The sequence below is a fragment of the Penaeus monodon genome, chromosome 25 (assembly GCF_015228065.2).
Source record: "Penaeus monodon isolate SGIC_2016 chromosome 25, NSTDA_Pmon_1, whole genome shotgun sequence".
Lineage (NCBI taxonomy): Eukaryota > Metazoa > Arthropoda > Malacostraca > Decapoda > Penaeidae > Penaeus > Penaeus monodon.
This window is the reverse complement of record NC_051410.1, coordinates 32,262,066-32,262,670: the sequence shown is the minus strand read 5'-3', so window position 1 is coordinate 32,262,670 and position 605 is coordinate 32,262,066. Positions and strand designations below refer to the sequence as shown.

Genomic DNA, 605 nt, shown 5'->3' with positions numbered 1-605 from the left:
CACCACCGACCACAACGGCAATGCGAAGCTAACACAGGTGACCTAACGGGTGTAAATGGATTTGTTATTTTGTTTGTCGGATAACTGATGCTTTCCTGTTAAATATGCATTATTTCAGTTCCTCCAAACGATAAGGTGATGCCCCAGTGAACTCTGAATTCTTCTTTCACATCATAAGAAGGATAGTGTCATGACATCATTTCTTCCTACCATTCATGCCGCAATCCAAGCCAAACTCCTCCATTTACAAATCCACCAAAGCATAAACTAACAAAGCAGCAATTTCATCTCAGAAACGGTTCCTGACCTTGGGCGACGAGAAGGAAGAAGACCTTTCGTACAAGTGGTGGGTCCCAGTCACCTTCACCAGTCAGAAGCGGCCGTTCTTCCGCCACACACGAGCGCAAACCTGGCTCATCAGTCACGCCTCCCATGTTCGAGAGAGACAAAAGGTTCCAAGGTCTCCGCCGCCCGCAATGCTGGCAACATTTTCACCCTTTCAGATGGACCGGTTATGTCTTACCGTTTTCCATGGGGAACGGTGAAAAGGGTCGACAAAAATGGTGAAGGATATTTTGAGAGAACAACACAAATAGAGGGTTGTA

General features: G+C 46.4%; 1 protein-coding gene across 1 annotated transcript in view; it reads left to right on the top strand.

Moving 5' to 3' along the window:
* The window catches only part of LOC119589365 (aminopeptidase N-like), a gene marked incomplete in the record, with an annotated part of 23,348 nt that overhangs the window by 19,323 nt on the left and 3,420 nt on the right, over positions 1–605 (top strand). Inside the window, 3 exon segments of the mRNA XM_037937983.1 lie at positions 1–37; positions 294–449; positions 451–516. Of these exon segments, the coding sequence (XP_037793911.1) occupies positions 1–37; positions 294–449; positions 451–516 (259 nt within the window).